At 42.0% G+C, this 23824-nt stretch overlaps 2 protein-coding genes across 3 annotated transcripts; both read right to left on the bottom strand.

Moving 5' to 3' along the window:
- Positions 1 to 1568: 1568 nt before the first annotated feature.
- LOC140314449 (protein yippee-like 2) lies at positions 1569 to 12587 on the bottom strand. Its single transcript, XM_072392632.1, has 5 exons — positions 12401 to 12587; positions 7285 to 7516; positions 6065 to 6108; positions 5597 to 5705; positions 1569 to 1718 (listed from the first exon to the last, which is right to left on the bottom strand). Exons 2-5 carry the CDS (start codon positions 7399 to 7401, stop codon positions 1629 to 1631), a joined length of 360 nt encoding a protein of 119 aa, XP_072248733.1. The 5' UTR covers positions 7402 to 7516; positions 12401 to 12587; the 3' UTR covers positions 1569 to 1628.
- A 662-nt stretch (positions 12588 to 13249) lies between these two features.
- gdpd1 (glycerophosphodiester phosphodiesterase domain containing 1) lies at positions 13250 to 23630 on the bottom strand. Of its 2 annotated transcripts, XM_072392629.1 has the most exons (11): positions 23444 to 23630; positions 22122 to 22271; positions 21896 to 21938; positions 21453 to 21588; positions 20762 to 20807; positions 20400 to 20521; positions 20004 to 20093; positions 19399 to 19532; positions 17174 to 17233; positions 15989 to 16040; positions 13250 to 15643 (listed from the first exon to the last, which is right to left on the bottom strand). In XM_072392629.1, the coding sequence occupies exons 2-11, from the start codon at positions 22255 to 22257 to the stop codon at positions 15509 to 15511; spliced, it is 954 nt and encodes a 317-aa protein (XP_072248730.1). In that variant the 5' UTR covers positions 22258 to 22271; positions 23444 to 23630; the 3' UTR covers positions 13250 to 15508. The 2 variants fall into 2 exon arrangements, with proteins under 2 accessions (XP_072248730.1, XP_072248732.1); XM_072392631.1 differs by lacking the exon at positions 23444 to 23630 and having other exon boundaries at positions 22118 to 22201.
- Positions 23631 to 23824: the final 194 nt, after the last annotated feature.

Below are 23824 nucleotides of genomic sequence, written 5' to 3'. Positions count from 1 at the left end.
AAAAGTTAGCTCAATGTACCTGAGCAATGCTTCCCACTAAAAGTTAGATCAAACATTACCCATCAAAGGCCCGTTATGGATATTGGGTAAGCTGGGAAAACTTAAGTATATCAAATGTGGTGCATTATGGAACAAAGGAAGAAGTGAGTCAGTCATAATGTTGCCCTGTGGGTTTTGTGAGGGCCAGCTGATAAATAACAGAGTAACAGCAGCTAAACAGCGATCATCCCAGACTGAAAGAGAGCCTAAGAGTGATAGGTTTTTCCTATGTGGCTACAGTACATGCATATGTGGTTTCGTCATTAAAAGTCTTCATGAGCGTTTTTGTTTCCTATTTTAATTTTCCCTTGTCCCATAAATCCAGTCATACATCAGCGACTTGTTTGTCACTATGAAATTAAACCGTTGCTTGCAATACATCCTTGGCTGTGTTTGTGTCTGACCGATCACTAGTTATTCTCCTATCGAACCGTGCAGATCCTCGTCACCTTTGCTCATTGCCCAACAACAGCAGAGAAATGCTCACAGTGTTCGCAAACCTTTCCCAAATTCCAGCCATCCTTGTTGACCTGAGACATGCTTATTTTATGTAAATCTGTAAGACCGAGTGAGAAAGGTGAATGCAGCAATGCGCCCGCCAATACAAGAAACACAGGGAGGATCAGCAGATCCCTTTTCACGACTTTGTGTTTTGAAGGAAGAATAAAACCCAGGGGGGAGTTGCTTTGCTGCTGTGAGGGCACATTCCTGTGAGGTTTTAGGACAAGCTGGTGGCGGTCCATCTGTATCTCTTTCAGTCTTGCCCCACCCTGCTCGTTCTGAGCTGCATCACTGGCAAGGCATGGAATGGATCCCAGCCAGAGGCCTTTAAAGCAACTGCATAACTGGATCAGGATCTTCCACTACCCTTTTGAGTGTGTGGCTCAGAGGGTGGCAATCCTTGAATCCAATCCCTGCCACAGCCCAGTGCCCATGTGCCCGGGCCTCATCACTGGCTCAGCTGGCATGGCCCCGATCAGCCGGATTTGCTATAATCATCTTAGGTCATCTCATTCATGCTGAGTGAACACCCATCAGCTCTCTTCGACCTAGGCAAATGGACCTCGTGAGGCTGAGTCAACTGGCCTTCTTCTAACTAGATTTCCAGATAATGACCTGGTAACAACTGGTGTTAGAGTTATCGTTAGACAAGAAAGAATAATCGACACAATTAAGATGTCTCCTAGCCGCTGCAGAGGGAAAGTCTTTTCTGGCATATTTTAAGAGCTTGTGTTTCAGAAAAATAAGACTAACAACACGAGACGTCTTGTCTTGTCTACTGTTGCTGGCCAGTCACCTCGTCCTGCTAGCTGCGTACAAGTGTGCCTTGTCCATCTATCCATCAAACTGGGATGTCTGGGACCTTGATGTGTGTTTGAGTGTGTGTACATCAAGAGGTGTAGCAGGGAGGGATGGGCAGTAAGTTACAGAGGTTAATGGTAAATCAGCCAAACCAAAGTCACACACTCACCCACCACACGCAACCCCCCTCCCCCCAACACACACACAGCCCCCCCCTCCCTCCCATGCAGCCACCCAGTCCCTCCCTTCCCTTCCTCCGCTGCTGTTGTCACCCGGCTGCTCGCCTCTCAGTCCCAGCCGTTGTCCTTGATCATGTGGGCCAGCTCGATGATGAACTTGCCCTCTTTATACTTCTGACTGCTCTCAAAAGCGTGTTCCTGGAGGGTGCGACAGAGGACAGGGGACACAGCGTTTAATTGAAGTGATGGCTAGAATAACACTTTTGACAGAGAGTACAATCCTGTGGAAAAAAAATGTGTGGGACAGTTTAGTTTTCTCAGCTCGGTGTAGAAAATACTCGACTAAATCCTGTCTTGTCCCTGGTCTTGGCACTATCAAAGCTGGATACATAACCATTGCTCATTTAACTCTCTCTAACCACTAAGAATCTGCCAAAGCCATTGATGAGGAAGTTTGAGCCTTGCCGCAGCTCAGCGTATGCAGACTGTGAGAAATATGATTAGTCTTAGTGTAATCCAAAGTTCTCTCAGGAAAATATGAATTGTATTTAGAATATAACATCAGTGCCAAAATCTAAGATACACAGACACATATTACTGTATGTAGTGTTATTAAGTTAATCTAAATATGTCACTGTGTTATGTTTTATTAATTCTGCCTTTACATGCTATTACAGGATATTAACTGTTTGGCTGGCTAAACTCAGTCAAATGAGAAACAAGTAATGAAAAGGAAACTGCGTTGACGGGTGCCGCCGCCAAGGCTGAACAAGTTGATTTATCTGGTAGAGACAGACCAAAGTAAGTAAAGGAGAAGGCTCTCCAATGACTTTCCATTATGTGCAGCCTAACATCCCATCCAGTACTACTACTGGCCTGTAAAGTCACATTGAAATGAAACACACCACTGACGATGATGTACATCAGAGGGAATTTGGAAGTACGTATACTCGCAGTTGGGTATAACCACTTATATTCTGCACTAGAGCACTGGTTAGCACACATGAATGTCCCTGCAGCGTTTGATTAATTCCAGGTGTGAATATTTAGCAACCGTTATCCTCTTTCTATTGGAAAAACGCTTCCAAATAGACCATCAAATTTGTTTTGATGACTTTTAAGGGCAACAGTCACAGTTTCTGGACTTCTGATGTTATCTCGTAGGTATCTGGATAATGGTTTTCCAGGACTCCCTGTTTTCATTTACCAGTCTTTGTTTGAAAAATTTCACAAAGCTTTTAAGCTCAAGCTGATGATTTGGGGAGATGATTTCAACTCTTGTTCTCTACACAACTGTCTACATGCATGCAACCAAAGCCCACAGGCTTTAATGGTCAGTACTTTTAAAGCTACAAGTGGACTGCTCATAAAAAAAAGTCTTGTCTTTTGCATGCAGATTCTGCATTTTTGTCTGGAAACATGTTTAAATGGGAGCTAGACCTGTTAATGCAAGTGACCGTGGAAGCAGTTTTCTGATCTGCAGTCAGTTTGAGCTGATGATGGTAAAGCATCACAACACTGTTTGCCAGCCACAGTACAATTGGCTTTATAATTAATGTGATAGCCGCAACACTAATAAAAAACATGAGTGAGTGGTGGCCTCCCTAGATTGTTTTTAATGTAAATATGCAGAAAAAAACCTAAACAATACAAAATTACAAATACATTCCATTAAAAAAAAAAAAAAGTCAACTTCTGCTTCGTGTTCATTAACAGCCTTGTGTTGGTTTAAAATGAAAAATAAAAAAAAGAGCTCGCTCATTGTAAAGCTCCCAGAGATGTGTTACTGTGGAGGCGGATGCTAATGCTCTTTCTCTGTACAGCATCTGTGGCTTGTTTTGTCTTTGATTATTTTAGTTCTGAGCTGCCCAGGCACGTTATCAGATTTCTCTGTGCAGAAGTGCAGTAGGTCAAGCCTCTCAATAGAACTTAAATGACTGCGGAAAATCTACACTGCTGCAGCTGATATTAATGGAAGCCCTCCATAAAGCCCCATCGAGTGCATGTGCGCGTGGGTGTGCATGTGACCCCTGTTTCCTCTGCCCTAATGAGAAGAGTAGCTATTTGTGAAGCTGGTTCACCAGGCACCATAAGGAAAACTGTTATTTTTAGGCTGGGAGGAAGAAGGTTTAAGGGTTGGCTCGTAGCTTTGTTATTGTAAAAGGTTAGGCATAGGGTCTTATCAATGGAGCCTTCTCAGGATTCTAACAAGGATACTGTGTGTGTTAACCCTTCAAGGATACAGTCACGTGCAGTATAATGTAAACTAACTTCTATGCTGACTTGAGTTCACCAGTGACAGCTGCACTTGCTTAGCTCTGCTGATATATGAAGACAGCTAACATGTGCAAATCTGCTTTAGGTCACCATGACATGAGACCCAAAATACCGCCTGCTCTAAATACATACTGCACATGTATTTTGACAGGCTACATCGCAACTTTGCAGGCATTGTAGCTGTACATACATACAGGGAGAGACAGTAAATACATTGCTCTGAATATTAGCAAAAGCACAGTGTGGCTGTCGATGTTATTTCAACTCAGAAATCATTCCACTTAACATTCAAGTTGACTTTGTGTCAGCACTATTGCGAAACAGCAGTGAGAAATGTGATGAAATCACAACTTCTTGAACTATATTATGGGAAGGCATCTACTGTTAAAACCTAAAATGCCAGATTTACTTACTATTTGGTCCTGCTGAAAAAGCTTGTTTAGGGATTTTGCACCGTTTAGAGTGAATTTTCATCTACTTTCATGACAGAGCTCAAAACATTTAGACAGTATTTCAATTAGTTGTGCGAATATGATTTTCACATATATTTAAAGACGTGGCAGTTATGGCCATCGCACCCGTGTCATTAGCAGATTACTCTGCAGTAAATTATCAACAGGTCGGCCTCTTTGTGACCCCATGCTTTCGCTGGTAAATTGCTTTGGTCATTGCTGAAATCAAATAGCTGAGCTTGTCTTTAGAAATCAGTCCGTTGTTTGTAGATCACCTGCAAAGATAGCCTCTTCGATAAGAGTTTTTTCTGGTGTCCAGCCTCATACAATCTTGGCTGGATTCGTCAATCCAGCCCGAAGTATGCAATACATACCACATCTATTCAGACAGTGAGGCCAGACACAGATGCATTTAACTGCGGCAGGTCTGTCGGAGACATTTGAAGGACTGAGATGACAATAACACCATTGTAAAGCAAGAGCTGTTACCGACTACATGAGTCACATTTAATTATTTGAGAAGACTGAGCTTAAGTGAATATGTGACTCTCAACACGTGTGAAGCTGCACTCTTAAGTCAACATGCAACACAACACATTAAAAATTCATTTGAAAAACAGACTGTTTAAATGAATGACTTTTTTCCTTTGGTAATCTCAGTAATATGAAAAAAAAGGGTCACTGGTGCTCCTATTTGTTTTTAAACAGGATACAAATAGAAATCAAAGCCTGTAGACTTGATTATTAAAAACTTTTTTGACTCTTAATTTGTCATTTGTCCCTCCGTGGTATTGAAAATGTTATTCTTCTTTGTATCGAAATAGAGTCTCAAGTACTAGTATCTGTAGAACACAACATTTCATGTGAACTTCTGGCATTTCAGTGAACTGAAACCCTTAATTTCTTAACTGAGCTTTTATTGTGAAATATATCAGGGATTTGTATTCTAAAGGTACACACTTTTACATACAGTAAACTGTATATTAAACTTAACTAGAATGCAGATCATATGAGAGGCACCAAGCCCTTTGCATGAATATAACTCTTCAGGTTGAGTGATAGAAAGAGATGGAAACCAACTGCTGAATCTGCAAAAAAAACTCATCACAAGTCGCTTGAGATAAATTAAGACCTCTCCATCTGTTCAGACAAGTTCAACATATAATTACCTCAGTCTACAGCTGAACTACTTCCGTGACCCTGAGAGAGGGGCAGTCCAAACATAATTAGAGTAGAAAAAAAAAACAAAACAAGGGTATATTGTAAAAATAACCTCCCAGTTTATCATCTTCTAAACTTGGATGCAGTTTGTGGATGCCGGGCTTTTAATCAGCCATGGACACTTACGTATTTCCAGCCCAGAGTCGTCTTGCAGTTCTCACAGTAGATATCTGCCACAGCATGCAGGCCTGTCAGCAGAACTCTCTCCTCAGCAGGGCCACACCCAACGTTCACCCTGAGAGCAAGAGGCCGAGATGGGCAAGCAGAGACAGAGACAAAAACTTCTCAAATCATGGTTGTGCCGAGTACCACTCTCACAGGGCATCCTGACTGGGCACCAGGCTGTGCTGCATGGATTAAGACAACCCTAAGTTTTTACACTCAGTTCAGCTGATAAGCACAACACTCTGAGCCACAGTCTGGATCTGTCCACGGCGGGGCTTCAAAAACAGCTCTTGTGGAACCGCATGTATTATTAACCTGAGCATGACAGAGCACTTCCGTCCCGCCTTGAGTTCAGCACGCACAACAGTTTTTCCAGTAAAGCCTTTTGTAAACAGATGGGTGGAGATGCGATTTTAGATCAATACTCACACTGAGTTGAACAGGTAGGCTCTGCCCTGGCTGCCCTGGAACGACTGCAGAGACAAGATAAGACAAAACTCAAAAGGCCGGAACCGGAATCTATCGAACATATAATGCGAAACCCCCATGTTTCATGGTCTCTGGGTTGTTCTTATGTCCTTTGTTTCATAGATTTAGTGTTCTACTTGTCATTTGTATTTCTGGGTTCTAGTTGACCCTATTTCTGTTTTATTTTTAAACTGTTTTTTGCCTTCTGCATCTTGGTTTTATTTTCTGTTTTATTTTGTGGCGCTTCTTCCCTCATGTATTGATCTTTACTTCCTGTCTCTGTCCACCAGGTTTTAGTTGGCATGAACCTGCATTGTATAAGTCATCACCTCCCTCAGTATACGGAACACCAGGTTTCCTTTGTTCAGTGCCTGAAAAACTCCTGTGCATTCATTTCTCTCAGCACAGTCTTGCTCTGCAACCGCCTCGCTCATCTCTGTCTTTTGGATTTCTGTTTTTGGATACCCTCCCCTTGTTTAACGAACAATATCGTCTTTTTCACCTGCCTGCTTCTCGTCTGTGAGCCTGCTGCTGGGTCCTCTCTCCGACAACAAACAGCAACAACATTTTAAAAAGTGTAGCTGTGCACTACAGTCACATGAGTGTACTGGATTGGTTTCCCTAAAAGTCAACTTGAGATGCTTTCATTTAAAAAATCTATTTAAGTGTTTATTGTTAATGTCATGGTTGACATGTTTTTTTCACATTAAACAGATATGTTTATGACTAGCATGAGGCCTTTGTACACAGGTGAGTGTGCTTTCATCATCACACATGGAAAAAGTGATAAGGTAGTCATAATCCTATCACAAACCAGCTTATACCATAATCCATCCACAGGCAATAAAGTGGCAGTGGCTGACACAGACATGCAGATGTTTAGCCAGCTGTTTATTTTTGCACTTCATAATCCGCTTCACCTCTTTATTAGTCTTCAGTGCTAGTGCTGCTCACCATGTAAATCACATTCTGTGTCATCGAAGTGCAACCAATTAAAGGTGCTAAAAACAGACAGCGATAACATGAATAAAACTAAAAAAAGAAAGAAAAGCAGATCAACCCCTCCCATACTTCTTTCTTTTGTTTTGCATTAACTGTATAGCTGTCTAAATTAAATTACTGCTCTTGAGGTTTCCATGGGCAACGTTCGCGAGATGAGTGCCACTGTTGCTGCCGGTTACCTTGGAGATGAGCTCGTCGTGGTTGGCCAGGTGAGCTCGACAGTGGATGCAGCTGTAGGTTCTGTGGCAGCTCGGCAGGTATGCCTGGAAGGTCTTGGAGCGCGTCATCCTGACCATGGGCGGTGTTGGCGGGCGGTGCAAGAAGGGACTGCCAGCCCAGGTCGGCTCACAAGGGAAGCACCGCAACACACAGGTGAGGGCCGTGGTGGGCGGTGGGTAGGGAGGTGAACACCTGAGCACAGCAAGGACAGAAGAGCAGCAAATGGTAACTTAATTGTGGAACAGCTGCTTCCTAAAACTCTTGTTGCAAACTGTGCCACAGGTGCAGAACTGCTGATGGGATTACAGTCTGCTTTGTGGGTTAGGAGAATTTTTCCAGCTGTCTTTGCACGTGTGCGAAACCTCCAAAAGCAACAGCACGATATGATGAGGCGTTGTATTATGAATGAACCTGTGTCCCAGGCTGAGTCACAACGTCCCATATATCACGTTCAAGCTGAAAAAGCGGAGGAAATTTAGCCTCAGCAGAAATATATTCACAGGTGGTTTTTAGTTGCTTGTTTCAGGCACAAAGGCAGCACAGGGCATGCAGTCACTGTAAATGTTGTGCTGATTGGTTAGTCTGAGTGATTTGTAGCCATGCTGCTGCTATGACTTGATGAAGTGACATGGAATTTTTAACAGGCGTTTCTGGTGCCCAGAGCATGAATCGATCTGACTAAAAAAGTAACGCTAAGGTAACACGCTAACTATCATAAACATTAGATCTGGTAAACGTTAGCATGTTACGCATGTTGACACATGTATTTAGCCCTTCTGTGACAAGAGAGGTCAATCCTCTCCAATATGAAAACTTTGCTGCTTTGTTTTTATCAATACATTGAGCATTATTCATTTGACCACTTCTTCTCTTGCTGTCATGCGGTAACACTGAGACTTCCGCTGACCGTTTTGCCAGTGCAGCAGTGCTACTTTGCTCTCTGTGTTTAAGTCTGAGGCTGCAGAGATAATCTGCTTAGTTTAGCACAACTGTGAGGATTGGGAAATGCTCGCTACATGATATTCAAAGGGATCGAGCCCTTAAAATACTTATGCTGGTGTGTCCCATCGAGAAGATTAGCGATCTGGCCCAGGAAACTGTCCCAGAGGCCAAGAGAGCAAGAATATTTTGACAAGCTGTAGTGTGGTGCAGTAATAATTTTTGTAGTTTTATTGCATAATGCAACTGTGGCTATCGATCACAAATGTAATCTCATGTCATTCCTCTTTGCCACTTTTCATAAAGCTAAGGAGCATCAATAAGGAAGAACATGCTACTTTACTGCATCTGCCTCATTTCTGATTCAAGGGGAAAAAAACAGGAAAAACTTTTTAAAAAAAGAAAATTTCTAAAAAAAAAAGTAAAAAAGAACTCTGAGTCAAAGGTTTGGTTATTTTTATAACTTTCAACACTTGGTTTTTATGCGTGGATCACCTTTTCAACTTGTTGTGCTACGCTGTCTCCTCTCAATCCTATCTCTGTAACTACAGAACCATCTGGAAAAACTCATAAAATACTGATCGGGAGCAGGAGGCCACTGTGAGCTCCGGACAAACAAAAGAGCAGGACCTCTTTACTTGACTGCACTGCAATATGATTGTTTTTAGTGTCGGGACGGAGGCTGATAAAGGCTCCAGGGCTGATGGGAAGGACCGGGGCATATAAATAAATAAGGCACTGAGACGTGCCCTTGTTTTCTCTGCTCTGAGTCGGTGCCAGCAGAGTGGGATTGGGGCACAAAGACACACTCATACAGTTGTCAGAGCTGACCCTTGCCACACACACACACACACACACACACACACACACACACTGACCAATGTTGAACCAAAAGCATGCTTTATCCTCTCAGCCGTTTCAGTTTATGTAGAATCAGCCCCTCTAAGATTTGTTTAAAATGTTTTGGATCCTGTCAAGCAGAATGAACCCATTTACATTTTAAAGAGGGGGGTACCTGAAGAATAATTTGGAGTTTTGGGTGAATTTGAGCGACATTTTTAACATTTTATAGATTAAACTATCAAGGAGTCAGAAACAAACAAAAAAAAATGCACAAGGCTGTCAGATTACAGCTAAACTATTCAATTCAGATACTGCACAGAAACCAGCAATGGAAGCTTCCTTCGGTTTGAAATTCCACTCGATTAAATATTTCATGCTCCTGCAGCAGCTTTTGCTACAGGTTGATAATGGGTGAAAGTACCGGCTGAGTGTTTAAAACGTAAACATAGGAAACCAGACACAACAAACTATGAGCTATGGAACAAGCTCAGCGGGAACGGATAACTGCAAGCACTCTGACCTTGAATGCATCATGACAATAATGCTCCCTTGAGGGGTAAATGTTCACCGGCAGTGCTGATTATCTCATGGCAGGTTACCCGTTTTCTCGTGGGCCATGCTTGAACTCTTTTCTCTGATTGATCGGGAGTCGCTTTCTAAAGCAGAATCGCATCACGACGCAATAATGGAGCCAGTGTGTGTCAGCAGCTTTGGGTGGAAATGGATACACCTGGCTGACGTGATTAAGAAAAAATATATACATTCTAGTACAGTCCCTGTGTGTGAAGTTGTAGCACGTGTTTAACGGTCCTACGGAGAGCAATAAAATACAGCATCTCAGCAAGTTTCGGGTTATATCAATGCAGAAAGCCGGAAAGGGTTTCACTAAGTTTTAAGCAGCGTTTCAATTAACTCAAAAAGTTCTTCAGCAGACGATGCGATTATGGAGCTAATCTTTAGTTTTGGCCCAGGAGACGTAATGGGTTTGATTTACAGGGCAGGTAATCTGTTAATTTGGCTTTGAGATTTCCCCAAACAAAGAACATGAAATATTCAGGAGAGAGCAACCGCGAGCAGTGGAAGAATATTAAACATGATCAAATTTCCTTTGCCTGTTCGTGGATTGAATATGACGCTGGTTGACATTTTAGAATCGTTTCCATTAGTCTCCAAAAAAAAAAACGCAGGGCATCGCTCATGTTGGCGGGTGGAAGTGCTTGAAAATCATTTCGCAAAGCAACATTGTTGGTGGGAACGAGGATGCTGACGTTCTGCAAAACGCTGATGCAAAGAGCCGACCCGAGCTGCTTTGAAATGAGTAAAAAAAAAAAACAACCTCTCTGGCAGAAAAGCAAATTGCATAAATGATCAGATGACTTGCAGATCACAGTTATTCAGACAGACTCCTGCAGCAAAAAACTAAAATGAGTTTTCATCAAAACTCACAAGTCAGGACCAAAACTGCTGGTGTAACGTCAGCTTGTTTGTCTCTTTTTTCATTTTTATCACTCTATCTTTCAGACTGTCTGGCTCTGTCCTCTCTTCATCTGTCTCTACGCCCCTCGGCCTGTTTGCATATTTATTTTTTCTGCTATCTTTCTGTCTATTCATCAGTCCTGCAGCGGGTTGTTTGAGGTCACCGAGCTGTCCATTCTGGTCATTTCTGGGTGTCATCACAAAGGGCTACGTGCCACGAGCTGGAGCAGCCAAAAGGCCCCTTGTATCCCAACAAAAAAACCCTTTGTTATGTAACACACTGATGCTGCTGATGCTGTTTCTGACAATGATCCCAAGCAGGAGAAGGATAGAGGGCAAGAAATTCTGTGTGTCGCACGCTGCCTACAAGCTGCACTGACACGATTTGTGGACTTGATGCACTTTAAATCCTGCTCCCCGTTCAGTGGTACACCAAAACCAGCAGCATACAGCAGCATGACATCACTGACTCCACTCCCCACTTGTATCAAATCTCACTGATGAAGTGATGCTCCTGCCTCTCTGGTGTGCGTGTCTGGTTACTGCTACCTCTACCTCTTCTTATGCTGCTTCTATTTTTTTTTTGTTTGTTGTTGTTCTCGGAGGAGAAAAAAGCACGTTGATGGAGTGTTTTCAGCGGCTTCAGATGCTATATCGACTTACAGAAGGAGTGAAACTGAGGAAAATAGCACATAACTTGTTGTCCTTACTCTTGTGTGTATTACTTTTTTTCTTTTTTTTAATGAGCGGTTAGGTGGTAGATCGGAGGGACTCTTGTGGATAAAACTTTAAGCGCACTGTATGGAACTTTTGTTCATGTATACAAGCCCTGTCTGTGAAGGATCACCTTTCAAGGCCTGCAGCTATCTTTGATCCCTGATATTGACCCCCTCACTCACATAATCAATGACTATCTGCATGGACGCTGCGCAGTGATCCCAAAGAGGTTGTGACTTGATAAGGGTGTCTGTTTTTCAGCTGTCCATATGCACTCACACTGAATTGATTTTGGGGTTATAATCCAGTATTTACCCACCCACCCCACCCCGGCCCCCCTGCAGGTCGAGACTGTCACAGGGTTCCGGAGTGACAGTAGAGCCACATCACCAGGAGTCAGACATCGATAAAAAGATGCAGGGCTTGCTTTACAGTATGTGTGTGTAATTACTGGTGTGAATCAGGTCACAGGAAGTGGCGCACTTTATCTGGGGCAGAACTTCAGCCGCCACAGATGGCGGGGATGCCTCAGCTCAGCAATGCTGAAAACACGCACGTACGTACGCACGCACGCACGCACGCACTCACACCACTGCTATTGAAAATCTGTATCACCCTCAGTGACTTTGACAGGCTATTGTCGTCAGTATATGTGCGATCACATGAGCCTATTACACGATAACCCGCATTGATCATCGCTGGCGTGCACAGTTACTGTCAGGGGCGCGCATAGGGACGATGGCGCATACGTGCAGGATTGCCCAACACAACAGCATGCGTCCATATAAAAAAACAACATTGACGCTTAACACCCCCCCCCCCCCCCACCCCAAAAAAAAATAACATTAAAAAATCATTTAAAAAACAGCGCATACATGAACCATGATCAGTGATCTGAGGCAAAAAATCTGGATGCAAAGCCATTAACTTTACTTTTACACTGTAATACTTGAGCAAATATACGCGAGGCACAAGTTATAAGTTAACTCTATTGGACAGGCAGTTCGTGACTACATTGATGCTTGGATAACCCTCAAACAGAGGAATGAAAACAGTGCGTAACAAGATACATCAGAGTGAAAAATTATATATCACGCATACCTTTGGAAGGAAGAAAAACGAATCTCAACGTAGCCTAGAAAATGTCGCACCTCCTCGTTTTCCTCGTGGCAGTGCCAATCCTAAAACCTCTTTCGCATTCCTTCCCAGGCAAATTTCCTCTCCTCTCCAGCCCTGGCAAGTCCTGCAGAGAGACGCAATGTTTTGACGCGCAACGGTGCCCAGCAGAGTTTACAGAGAGAGACAGAGAGTGGTTAATCACCCAGCCGGAGCAAGATCATTCCCTCCTCACCACTTCCGCGTTCGCAATAAATACGTCATTCCCCGCACTGTTACCGAGCAGCGTCTGTTTTACTGTTTCGGATAGCAGCGTTATTTTATACGTCGAGCATTTAAATAGTTGCAAATGTTTCTACACAGGATGCTAAATGTGAATATACTATTTGTGTGCTGTGACATTTAAAGAATATTTTGTTTAAAAAAGCTGATATGGATTAAAAAAACATAGTTTTGTTGTAATATTTTAGGCGTTTTCACTCCTTAATACGGGTAGGTAGCAAAACGAACAAGCTTTGAGCTATAATGGCTTTACTGAAAGCATCTCCCACTGACACCAACCTTCAGCTCCACAAAAAGAGTACCAAAACCTCCTTATATACACTTTTAAAATAAGATTTTTTAAAAAAAAGGAAAACATCTTGAGCCAACACTCTTTGTCAAAAATCAGACTGTTTTTTTTAATGACGTTTAAATGACAAGCGTATCGGCCAATCAGCCAACCGATAAGGCATAGCAACACAATGCTTATTGGCCGAGGACAAAGAAGAGTAACCAATAATGTCACCACAGAATAACATTTTTGCTGATCTCTTAAAAAAGAACACCAACATGTTGTGTGAACAGTTTATTGAAAATGACTTTGAAGTGTTACAAGCGAACGAAAGACACCGACTGTCATAACATAGAGAAATTATGTCTTTGATTTTCACGTGGAACCCTCTATTCAACATCCTTAACTTTTCTGCTACAGCCCAAACATCTGAAAACCGCCCTGTCTGCAGCGCCACCTCCTGTCAATGTGCAAGATACTTTCCATTTAAATTGGCATATCACTGGCAACCACAGATGTAAAGAACAGCAACAAAAAGTTACAATAACCTATCATTCTACCGTACGTAACACATATGTAGGATTATATTCAGTGCTTATTGCTGCTCAAAAATAAAAGTAACTTAAGATCATCTTTAAAGAAATTTAATTACATGTGGCATGGGCTTGATGAATGCAAGCTGATAGTTCCTACAGACAAAATGTCATCAAATAAGCACAACAGCTTCATCTGAGCATGCAATGCACAAGTTTACTCAGCACAGTTCACGTAATCAGAAATATTTCCACTATTTGTATGATTGGCAAATGTAGACTTCTTCCAGAGAAAAATAATTTTAGATGAACAGCTCTGAAAAATATGTAAAATATCAACATATGCAGACTTAACTCGCTGACAGCAGTCAGCTGAAATACTCTTTTGATTGCAAAACATCAACCATCTTGCAGTACATTCAAGCAATACTACATTCATTGACCACATGTTGACCACCCTCAACGTGTGGTCACGAGTTTGGATTAGAGGGCATCACTGGTACGTGGCAGTGCAGGAGATCGCTGTGCTTTGGGCGTCATTGTCTTTAACGCGTTTTAACATGACACGACAGCGGTGGAACAATCAATCGACCTCTACCGGCCTGCCAGAAATACTTTAAATATTGAACATATTTAGATTTCTTTCACATGTTTCCGATCATACTGAAACGGACAGAAAACTAAAAATATTAGTTTCCTTTTTGTGCAAAATCTCTTCCTCAGATAACTAATAAAACAAAAAAAAAAGTTCATTTGATTAAAGTTCAATTCTTGATAGTGGCTTCAACAAACAATACAGCAAGTAATTACAGTACACTGAACAGTTCAACTGAATCTGTGCACACTGTTATTTATGACAAATAGCTCATTTTTGGCTGCATTGCCCACATAAAAAAAATAATTAAAAACCTCTGACAGGTTTATTATTGCATGTGCCAAGAGACAGTCTGATGGCAGTAGAGCATAAAATCAAACATAATGCAAATGGTCAACTCACATGGCATTAAAACATCATCTGCTTGAACACTTGAACAATATAAGCCAGTCTGAAAGCATTCAAAAATCAAGTCCTCACATCAAACAAACCTGTATCAAAAGATAATGGAGGCGACACCTCGTACACTTCTTATGAAATTCAAGACCAATGAGCTTTGCGGCCACAACATTTCAGAAGTTATTCTTTTCCCTCACTTTCTTTCGATTTGCTTAAAAAGATTAGCTGCTATTAAACAGCTTTGTAGTAACAACAAACACCTCACGCTGCATTAGAGACTGACCGCTGAACGCAGTTCAGAAAGGCTGATAATCTATTGCTGGTACAAATAAAGTCCTTCTGGGACATTTTATGTTCATTCAACATAATTAACTCATTTAGATTAATGTGCAGTTTCAAGGGCACGGATGTATGCGTAATAATTCAGTTTTAAAAACTAAAATCGACATATAGTGTGTTCGTTGGCATATTTGCCTGACAGCAAGAACCTTCCTAGTTAGATTTCAGATCATCCTGTGTGGAGCTTTTCTGCTCTCTGTGTGCTTGGATGGGTTCTGTCCCAGTACTCCGGCTTCTTCTCACAGTCTAAAGACAAGGCCTGGAGTGGAAGCATACATGGTTGTTGGTTTAGTTTATCTCTCTGTTCATTTGATATGTATACAACATTCCTAATCAGCCTTTCTGGACCATTATACCTGCTGAGTAATACGGGCTAAAATTGTAAATCTGTTCCACCTGCTGTAAAAACATCAAGTGTGACTATGGGATGTCTCTACCTTAGCTGAATGAACCCAGAAGAGCCCATATAGGATTTTCTTTTCTTTGTGACTATAATACAAACACTTTACATCACTAATACAAGGGAAGCGACTGATGCCTCATATTTGTGAAACACAATGTGAGAGGATGCATGCAGTGAAAGTGGGCACATGTGGGGGGGCTGGTTGGGCAGGTCACTCAGCTTGAAGGATAATCGCCGGTGAGGCGGGTGGGGGGAGGTAGAATTTAGCAGGTCACTGGGACTTAGAAATGCCATTCTTGTCCATAAAGTCTTTAAGCCTGGTGGGAAAATCTGTCATAACTCCTGTGGCTCCCAGCTGAAACGCCCTCTGGAAGTCCTCCTCATCGTTCAGCACCCAAATGTACACCTGAAACCAGATACAGGACTGGTACAGTTAATGCATTCACACAATGGAGCGAGCCGCACAAGAATGCTTCTGCCCCCTTGACAGCAGAGTTATCAGCCCCCCCGGTGGCTATATTTGAACTCATAAGAACCTCGGACATTTCCAGGTAACCGCTGTTAAATACAGCGCAGCGCTTCAAAGACGACGGACAGCTATGAGCACGCAGACAGGCGGGATTGAGTTCTCTTCATTCCTTTAATACGATGGAAAGTTTTTGTGTCCTTCTTGGAAGTCGCTCCATGTCCCATTTGGGTGTCTTAAAAACGGAAAATGAAATGAAAAACTGCCCAACAGCAGCTTTGTTACCTGTATTCCTCTGGCAGTTAGATGCTCAAAAAGAGCTTTCCTCATCAGCAAACTGCAACACAAAAGCAAAGACCCATCAGCAAAGAGAAACTGTCAGTGTGAAACGGGTGGAAAATATTTCTTGTCTTTGAACAGCGATGCAAGTGTTTGAGCTTTCGTGCAGCAGAAGGAACCAGTGGAGGTGTGACTGAGGTGCAGACTCTCATGACTGACTCAAAGATTTGAAAGATAAACTACACTAACTGCTTGAGGACTGAACAAAAACTGCACGCACACAGAGATGGATTTGATTATTACTGAGATCTAAATCGGTAATAAAAGCTGTCTAGACTTTTGTCACACGTGTCATTACAGTCCACGACACTCATTTCCCCCCATTTTCATAAAGGCAGATACCCCACTGCTTAATTTGTTGTGGAAATTTGTGAAAACAAGGTCAATCAGGGAAGACTCCGCATGCGTCAGATGTGTTTGGCAGCTCTTGGATGCAGGTTTTCAGCTTTAAAGAAACACAGCAATGAAGGGAATGACACCCCGTGTTCTGCCAGGTCATCTTTCCACGTGCAATTTATTCAAAGGCGTAAACAAAATGCACTTGCAAAATCACTGCGTGTTTATAGCAGGAAACCATCTAACAACGGCTGTTTCAGGCCTCTAAAAGCTCATATACTAATTTGACAGAACCCCTGTGATAGTAAGGGTCTGACTAAGTCACCGTCACACCGTTAAAGGCCAGAACACACCAGCGTCACACGACGTGACTCAGAAACAGACCCTCCGATTATTCCCTCTTAAAACCCTCACATCTGCAGCGGCCGGCCACACGACGGCCCTCTATAAACACATCTTTAACTTTGCTTTTTTGCTTCACGTTTCCTCTTCCCAGCTTTTTATAGCATTCCTGTCAAGTATCAAATCATTTGTAGAATAGATGAGGAGACATTGATTATTGACATCGAGAAATAACCGATACAACCAAAAATCTCCTCAATGAATCCCGTCAGACATTTTGCTCTTCAGTTTAAGTAGTTCCTGCCCACACTGAGGTTTAAACTACTGTCCCAGTGTGACTGAAAACATGTGGCAGCTCACCAACTATGAAGGCTGTTTGGACTTCAGTAGAATTACAGCTCAACAGTGAAAGCTTAAAAGTTTTATGCATATTTCGATGAACTGGGGACTTACTTGTCTGCAAGCCAGGTGATAAATCGCTGACTCCTTGTTAATCTGTCGGGATCTTTCAGTCTGTAAAAAAAAAAAAATCACACAAGAAAGTTAAATATTTCAGGTAGAAACAAGCCATCGATGAAGTTCTCATAATAAGATCACTTTAGTTCCATATGTGGTAGGAAACTATCGCCGTCATCCATCACCTTTCCCTTTATTAACCAGTTACATGATGTGAGAAATGCAAATTCAGCTTCATTTAGCCTAAATAGAAGAAACAACCACTCGATAGAACAAATCAACATTTTCTATTGGTCCTGTTGAAACGTATTTTAAGAAATAAAGAAAATCATTAACTGCCTCAAAGGAGCAACTGTGCTTGGGGGCATTTAGTACACAGAAGAGTAATAAAAGACATCCTTGAATGAAGGAGCAAGTGAACCTCCAGCTCGTCTAATCTGCTGCTTGACCTTGATCCATACAATCTATTAGCACACACTCTCAAAGCCAAGTGGTGGGAATTCTTCCTTTAATGACTTAACTGATATGAGTTACAAAGCAGTGTCCTTTAAACATAATCGCAGCATCAATAACAGACACTTAAAGGACACAAAGAAAACATCTAAACTGTGGCCAAAGTCACTTATATACACTTTTAATCCACATGAGTCGCCTATGGTATCTAGGATGTAAATCTTATTAACAGAGCCTCTGCCTCCAATTCAGTGTAACTGCAACACACAAAGTACATTTAGTTTGATTTATTTTTAATTTATCAAAATCACGGGTGTAACACTTAGAAATCCATTATTACAGCAATCATTTCAGACAGGTTGTACAATGTAAAAAAAAACTATTTATGTAAACGTTTTCTCTGAAGTTCTGAGCATCAGAGGACTCGACAAAGTTAAACTGCGGTTGTTAGCGCCCACAGAGCCCACTCAGTAACAACTCTCCACAGTTTTAAACCAGCCTTTATCAGCAGAGCTCACTTTTACAGTGAAGTCATCAGATCTTTGCTCTTGCGGTGTTATAACTGGCTTTGTTCTGAGACATTATGTATTCATACTCTGTATTTTTCTCAATAATCTATGTTCCTATTTTGTACTTGTCCACTCTGCTCATATTTCGCAATATATGTCCCTGAATGGTCCAAGACTTTAAGATAGCATAACTGGACCAAATAACTGGGTCAGCTCAAGCTTCTCTGTCTTGTCAGATAGGTCTGTTACATTAGATTCACGCCTAAAAACAACACACACACATATACACACACACACACACACACATACATATGCACACACAAACACACACACACACATATACATATTCACACACAAACACACACACACACATATACATATTCACACACAAACATGTTGTTTATCACATCCAAACAACACGACGTGGACAGTGATTGGCCTGTTCATGTCACTAATAACTGGCCAGTTATACTCGCGTGTAACTCCAACCTCTGTAAGATAAATATGAACTATTTCCGGATATCGGGGCTCGGGCTGATGGACTTCCTGCGAGACCTCTGTCCCTCTGAGTCAATCACTGCCACACTTTACCCCGACCAATAAGAAATACTTTGTTTGACTTTCTACAGATGTTCTTGGGCTTCCAATGAAAGAATTGGGCTAACACGGTAACACTCTGTGTGCTATAATGGAGTCACAGTGTGGATGTGTTTCGTAGCCAGTAAGGAGCCGTAAGTGGTGCTTCAAGAAATGTTCACTCTGCAAACGAATAACAAACCGATAATGGAAATCAAATTGTGGGAAAAAACAGGACAACTTTCTAACTCTCCAGTTATTTGTAAAACACTGGGGTCTTTTCCTTAAACACAGCTGCCAAAGCACTTTTAGAGTTTGGGGGAAAAATCCATAAAAAAGCTGTTACACATGTGTCGGTAGTTTTGTCAACTGGCCCAAATAGGATTTGAGCCTCAGAGAAAAAGGGATAAAATGTAAGCCTGGAGAACAGCCCTCAACCTTTGACCTACTGGTGTTAGTGATCACCTCTGTTTTGAGTAAAGTGTTTGTGCTATCAGGCGGCCCACCCCCACCCCCACCCCCACCCCCACTCCATCACCACCATCGTGTTGTATAACAAGCAGCAGTATTACCGAGAGCTGACTCATGCTGCTGAGCGTGACCTGACCATTTCCTGAAAACTGCTGTTTACATAAGCCACATAAGCACGTCGCTTTTCATTTGGTAACATTCGCGTGTTCATACTTGGTTATAATGGAGGGCATGGGGATCTCCAGGAACTGCTCCTTGATGGGAACGAAGGGCAGGAGGCCTGTGTAGAAGAGGCCCAAAAGCTGCAATACTCTGGGAAGGCTGAACAACACTGGGATATGGGGGTTCTGCGAAAACAAACAGAAATATATGACGCCGACAGTCGGTTCCCTTTAATAAAGCAGTTGTTACTAAAGTAAAATGATCAGTGAAGATGAAAGTCCTAGTCTTTCAAAAAGCTCTGGGATGATGAGTTTATTTCTAATTAATTGTGGCATGTTGAGAAACAAGTAACTGACCTAAAGATGACTACTAAAGATGACTCCCCAATGCATCAAATCTAATAACTTTCTTCTCTGAGATCTGCTTTGTCGTGTTCCGTCTATAGTACGTATGTGACAAAATGTCACAAACTGGCAGCTTATTCTTTGCTCAGAGGACGTTTGCCTGCTGAAGTCTGGACTGGATGAACCGGTACGAGGTTTAACACTTAATCAGCTATGAAGAAAACGTCCTCTTCAAGTGAAGTGAAGAAAGAATAAAGATCTATATAGTGTACAAATGTCATTTAAAATAAGGCCTCGGTATCATGGAAGTACCTCTTTGTAACACTTTTTGACAATCTGGTTGCTGGCGTTGCCCCACACAGTCAGATGCTCTCTGTCATACTTAACGACCAGCTCGGAAACCTGCAAGGATTAAAAAAAAAAAAAACTGTGAAACACGACACTCTGCTGGCATTCAAATCACATCATTTGATCATTGCAGAAGGTAAGAACTGCAATTTGCTTCTTTCACGACTGGATGGTGGACTGGGATTTCAAATCTGCTCTTTTTTTTTTTACCCTCTTTCTTCTTTTTTTGGGCAAACGAGTCAGAAATGAAATCTGAGTCACAATTCTTGACAAGTGAGTAATAAAAAAAAGAAAGATGGAGGGAAAAATGGGTTGAATGCTTAAAGGAAAAAAGGAGGACACAGACGTGCACGCACACACCTTCTTGATGAGTGTGTCGTTGTTGACCTTGATGTCAATGTTGACGGGCGTATTGGGGAAGGCATCAAAAACGTCCCTGAGGAGAGGGATGCGCTTGTCCTCGCCTCCCTCACAGAAACACTCTGCACAGACAAGGACGAGTTGCACACACCGCCAGCTTCAGATTAGACTTTTTTCAGGACACTTTTATAATCTTAGCCGAGCACACTGGGCCGAGAATGGTTTTATTTCCATCGGCTGCTAACGGTTTGTAAATACATACGAGACGTGTGTATTTTCCTATTAGACACGACGCTAACCACAAACAGTGTCTACAGATGTTGCTGACAGTACAAATATCTGAGTGGATGTGTGACGCTTACCTTTTTGAAAAGTTACACCCAGCTTGCAGAGGTATGGAGGGAGTTCCTGCAAACAGCAGGCAGTGGTTTCACACATTAAATACTACAGTCAGAGACAGGTCAACGACGGCATGATGATGAGTGACGGATTTTCAATCACGACTCCTAAGATGAACAGTTTGAAATGTGCTCCTAGTTTTGCTCTCTGGTCTTTGAAGATCTTTGTTTCATTAGAAATTGTGTATGAAGAGGAAGAAAAGACAGAAGAAGAAATAAAGAGCAGGAACAGAGTGGAAATCTTCACTGAGGGACAGTTAATCCACTAAGTCATAAAATGTTTCTGCTTGACATTTTTTAACCACCATGTGACGCAGTCAGATGACTTGTTATGCACTTCACCTGATTAAGACACCCGATAACTCTATGCTGTTACCTCGTGGACTATTCTGTACACAAAACCACATTTCACTGTTGTCTGAATTAGCAGAAAATACTCCTGACTACGGGGTTTTATCCGAGATCTTTAGAAAACACTTTGTGAGTAAATACAAAATCCAGTGTTACGTCATGTCAAAATACGCTCCTTCAAGCACATCCCTCGAAATGAAATCAAAAAGACAGCCAAAAACACACCGAGCTGTTACTATTAGTGAAGCGTTGCTTATTTGTCTGGCAGATATGGATACGGAGATATTGCGAGGCGGCAACTCACAGCGTAGGCTATGTCGGAGATGTTGGCGTTGATGCCGCATACTCTTTGTAAGTTGGCATCATGTGAAACCACAACCTGCTCATCTTTTGTCAGGTGGCAGTCCAACTCCAGCATGTCTGTGCCGAGGTCCACAGCACTGCACGAAAACAAACACGCGTTGCACAAAACTGCACTTATGACCAAACCTGAAAGACTTTTACTTGTTCTTTCTCAACACTGTGGTGTCTGAGTTTAAGCAAATAGTTCAATTGCAGTTAAAGCAGTTCAAATAACAAATCAAACACAAATATATCATTTCGGGTTTTGACCTGAACAGTGATATGTTTCGTTGATTCCTGTGTACTTGCAGAGAAAGCCGACAGCCCAGATTACACCTGCCGCCCACAGTCACGAGTGCAAGCACCAACTGTGTGTAAGAGATGATAAAAGAGCTTTTGACTCACTGTTTGAAAGCTGCCATGGTGTTTTCCAGGTTTTCTCCTGCCCCTGCAATGTGAGAGTTTAACATTAGGCGCAGTACGGTGTTTTCCCCTTTATGTCCATGATGGCTGGAAACGCAAACCAGGGACGCTTTGACACTAACAAAATACATTTGGGATCATTTGGCATCATTTTTTGAAGATCTGACCCGATCATGTCAACTCAAAACGAGCGCCGTCACTTACTCACCTCCACGATGGGAAATGTGTCTGCTGAGGAACGCTTCTCGCTTCCTCCGGCGCAAAAGATGAGGACATTTTAGGAGCAGGGCAGAGGTGAGCACGTAGCCCGTTACCGTCGACAGGACATACACAGCAGCACACATCTCCTATTGGCCCACTGAGAAAACACACAGGTCATGGTTAACATAACCAGTGAAACTCCATCTCAAAAAACGTGTTTGTGTGTCTTTAACTGGACACATGAATATCGAATCCTCAAAAGATGCATTTAAGAAATCTTTTCCAGCCGATTTATCATTTGACAAAACAATTCAAATGGGTGAAAGGCTAAAAAAGGTCTTAAGCACACACACTTAGTCTTTCCAACATCTAATTGATTAATCCAACAATTATTGCCTCGGATGAGAGGACGAGTTCAGGAATTACACATACGCGCACACACAGGAATTTGACCTTTGTGTTACAAACACCAAGTGGAAACGCACTCTGGAGGCAGTGAACACACGACTGGAGCAGAGGGCAGCTGCAGGTGCGGAGCCCGGAGAGCGGTGGTGGGGTTGGGTGCCTCGTTTGCTCAAGTGCAAACAAGCTCATGATACAGTGATGTCAGGGTGTTCCAACGCTTGCATTTCATACTGTGACCTTATAAATGAACAAATGATTCCAACAGAATCAGATGGAGTCGCAGTGCTTACTTGATTTTACATTTGGTCCATTAATTCCACTTTTATAAAAACCTACATTCAAGAAACTTTTAGAAACGGTATATATTTTCTATGCAGCTGCACTCCCATAAGATATTCATTAAATTTTTTTTAAACTGAAATGTATTTCTTTAAAAATGTAACATTAAAATCTGATTTTCTTTTCCTAATATTGTGCTGCTCTACTCCCTAACCTACCTGTAAGTATGCTGTTATTTACCCGTCTTAATCACCACGTAATAACCAAAATGAGACAACATTTACTCTGATATCCTCACTGGCATTCTTAATTAGTCTCCACACAGTTATAATCAATAAATACAGTCTCCCTTTGAAGAGAGGAAACCCGTATTTGAAAGGAGGATAAAGTCACAGCAGCTTCAGACAACACCTTTAAGCTGCAAAACAGAATAAGATTAAATAATGTTGTGTTTATTATCGCAACGTCTCTGTGATTCGGTCTCTGGACAAGCAGTTTAGACGCAGACAGAAATACCAAACGAGATAAAAGGCTACATTTATCTGTTCTCGCACATCTGCAACATTCGTTACTGAAGATGCTACACTAGCTGCAGTTGGCTAGTGTTAGCTGAAACGAGGTCGAACTCACAAAATATATTCTTACCTTTGTCATCAATTCTTGTGTTCTATGTTTCTTTAGTGTTGACTGCGTCGCTTTTATCTAAGCAATTGAACAACAGGCTACGCTACATGGAGATAAACTGATGAACTGGCCTCTGGGCAACAGATCCAATAAGATCTGCACTGCACAGCTGTGACACTAACCGGCCGCTGTCAATTGTTTGCGCATGCGCTCCTCACCCCAGCTGCTCGCCGAATAATAACCACACTTCCGACAGAGAATTTCAGAATAAAAGCGTCAAATTTTCAATATATTCGCTTCTGAATTATTCTTTTTAGTTGCATTTTCCTCCCTTAAATAGCTAAATACTATGACACATATTTTGAGGGAGCATTTTGACATTGAAAAATTAAAAATAAATCT

This window comes from Leuresthes tenuis, unplaced genomic scaffold (assembly GCF_036924035.1).
Source record: "Leuresthes tenuis unplaced genomic scaffold, fLeuTen1.0.hap1 SCAF_9, whole genome shotgun sequence".
Classification (NCBI taxonomy): Eukaryota; Metazoa; Chordata; class Actinopteri; order Atheriniformes; family Atherinopsidae; genus Leuresthes; species Leuresthes tenuis.
This window is presented reverse-complemented; position numbering and strand designations above follow the sequence as displayed.